This window comes from Alnus glutinosa, chromosome 9 (genome assembly GCF_958979055.1).
Source record: "Alnus glutinosa chromosome 9, dhAlnGlut1.1, whole genome shotgun sequence".
Classification (NCBI taxonomy): domain Eukaryota; kingdom Viridiplantae; phylum Streptophyta; class Magnoliopsida; order Fagales; family Betulaceae; genus Alnus; species Alnus glutinosa.
This window is the reverse complement of record NC_084894.1, coordinates 7,053,000-7,055,950: the sequence shown is the minus strand read 5'-3', so window position 1 is coordinate 7,055,950 and position 2,951 is coordinate 7,053,000. Positions and strand designations below refer to the sequence as shown.

General features: G+C 36.5%; 1 protein-coding gene across 1 annotated transcript; it reads right to left on the bottom strand.

The window, feature by feature from the left end:
- Nucleotides 1-542: 542 nt before the first annotated feature.
- LOC133876716 (uncharacterized) lies at nucleotides 543-2,217 on the bottom strand. Its single transcript, XM_062314969.1, has 2 exons — nucleotides 2,202-2,217; nucleotides 543-1,090 (listed from the first exon to the last, which is right to left on the bottom strand). The coding sequence occupies exons 1-2, from the start codon at nucleotides 2,215-2,217 to the stop codon at nucleotides 543-545; spliced, it is 564 nt and encodes a 187-aa protein (XP_062170953.1).
- Nucleotides 2,218-2,951: the final 734 nt, after the last annotated feature.

Below are 2,951 nucleotides of genomic sequence, written 5' to 3'. Positions count from 1 at the left end.
AAAATGATATCAAAACCTAACATTGGGAATACTGCCAAGTTTATCTGTAAAACGCTATCTCTTATAACGATAGGACAGTTCTCAATAAATTTTCTACATGTAACTACATCTCCAGCAGGTGTTGATATAGTTATATTTTGATTTAAGGGTTGAGTGGTCATGCTACATAATTTAACGTATGTAGATGATATGAAAGAATGCGTTGCACCCGAATCAAAAAGAGTACTTGCTAATTTACCAAATAGAGGGATGGTACTTGTTACTACATCTGTATCTTCCTCGTCTTCGTTTCCTTCTTCTTTTACTCCTCCAGGCATAAGAGAATATACTTGTGCCTGTGCTCCGCTTCCTTGGAATTTCGTTCTTGCAGCAGCATTCATAGGACAGTCCTTTAGAAAATGTCCGGGCTTACCACATCTAAAGCAAGTGGACGTTCCTTGCCTACAATCTCCTTCGTGAATTCTTGAGCATTTACTGCAAACAGCTTTTCGATTATTGATTTTTGGCTGGAAGTTCTTACCCATGGTGGGTTTAGAACCACTTCAAATAGCCTGCCTCTTGACTGGGTGTGTCATCTGCTGCCTCGAACGTTTCTTCAATTCAAATGCCGCTGCTGATTCTCGTATTCCTCTTTTAGCCAGTGATGCAACTTCCACCAATCTTGCATAGTCCTTTATTTCCAAACAAATTACCCTCTCCCTGATACGAGGGTTGAGGCCATTCTCAAATCGTTCTGCCATCGTTTCTTCATCAGGAATGAGGTTGGCCGCGAACCTGGCTAGCTCCATAAATCTAGTGGAATATTGTTCTACATTCATGTCACCCTGAACAAGATTTTGGAATTCTATTGCTCGAAGTTGCCTTTGGGATTTAGGGAAAAAGAGCCGGTTGTACTCTACTTTGAACATCTCCCAAGTGATCACCGTTCCTTCCCCAAGTAGCACCTTCCTCGCATTCCACCATCTCCCAGCTTCACCCGTCAGCTGCAGTGCAAGGTACTGAACTTTCTGCTCGTTTGTACAGCCGAGAGTAGTGTATAACACATCTATGTTTGTGACCCATGCTTCCGCAGCATTCGACCCTTCGGTTCCTTCAAAAGTTCGAAAACAGGAACTAGCAAAATCACACAACGAACAACCTACGGGTTCGGCTTGTTCATTAGGTCGTGAAATTCATGATATGGCTTCTGTAAGGTGCCTAGTGGCGTCAACTATAAATTGTATTAAAGCTGGGTGTATCCCATCATTGTATGGTGGCGGTGGAGGTGGAGGTGGCAGTTCTTCCTCACCATTTTCTTCGGGACGTGGGACATGGTTAAAGTCACAGAGAGGACGGCATCTAAGAGGCATGATTCAGTGTTTTGAAGGAACAGTTATTCCACATTTTGTAGAATAAAATCATTTCCCTTTAAAAGACTATATAATATTCATAACCAACCATTAATGCTAATAAACTAATCACTTAATAATCAATTATTGACAAAGAATTCATCAACAATAATAAACAAATCATGTTGTAAACAATTATAAAACTCAAAATCACTCAAGTAAGCAATAATTATAAACAATAAAATTTAAGTGCACAAATGCATATATCCAATGAAGCATGTTAAAAAGATTTTATTCTCACACTAAGTTATAAAATTCTACTTAGTATATATATATATATACAACAACAAAAATATTTTTCTTATATTATATTCCTATAGCTTTGTGTGTCTCGATCCGATGCTAAGATCAAGTCTAAGGTCCTCAGAGCAGACCGCTTTGATACCAAACTGTAACTTCCTAAAGTTACAGTATGACACTAAGTCTCACCTAGGCCACAGAGCAACAACTCTGATACCAAATTGTAACGCTCCGCTTTTACAAAAAGTATAAGTGAAATTTTTTGAATTTTCACATGACATTACTAACTTATCAGAGTTAAATATTAGCAGCGGAGTATTATAATACATATTTAGGAATTAAACAACACTTCAGAGCTTCTACTGAAATACCTCAAAATAAACATAATAAGTAAGTCAACATAATTACACAAGTAGTAGTAGTTATGCCTCATAGGGCATATACCATCATACAAGCCAAAATAACTAGGGTTTAATAATTACATAACTGCAAAATTATAATTATTGTCTTTAAACTAAGTTAATGAACTACAACTTGGTAGTTCCCAAAATGAGGCAGTCTAGCCTCAAATACCAGTATCAGGATCCATCTAAGAGTCTAGATAGTCCTGATATTCTTCTTCTTCATAACCTGAATTATCACACAATACAAGGAGAAGACAACAACATAAAATACTAAAGTGAGTCCACTGTTTCCTATAATGTAATGAGTGCTGATTTATTTAATAAATGAAACATAATGTAATGGCTTTATAATTACATGTATACGCAAAATATAATCTATGGTCGCGAATCATAGACATAATTTGAATATAAACATAATCATAAAGCAATGACAGTTTTAATTGCAGAGTTTTAGGTGTTTTACTTTTTCCACTCCTCTGTTGGCCTAGGCACGGTTAACGTCTTATTTGAAGCCTGGGTGTCCTCACTTTAACTTTTAATTATATTCTTTGGAAGCCTAGGCTCCTAGAAACCTTGGTTTCCCTGGTGACCTAGGTACACCAGTTTTTGTATTTATTATTCTCTTTTCGGGTACTTCCTCATTCACTGAGAACCTAGGAACTCATGTGAAGCCTCATGTACCCACTGTGGATCTAGATCCAGCAGCTTGTTATTAGACAGATTATTAAAAATAATAAAATATGCAAAACCACATGCGCAAACAAGTAAATAAAGCAGTAAACATAATATTATAGAAAAAGTCAACCAGCTTCGTTATCAGTAAGTATAGAGATACTTACTAGTTTTTCCTCCAAAGGTTATCCACAAAAGCTGCATAATTATATTCAAACATTAATATACTAACAAATAAAACTAAGCG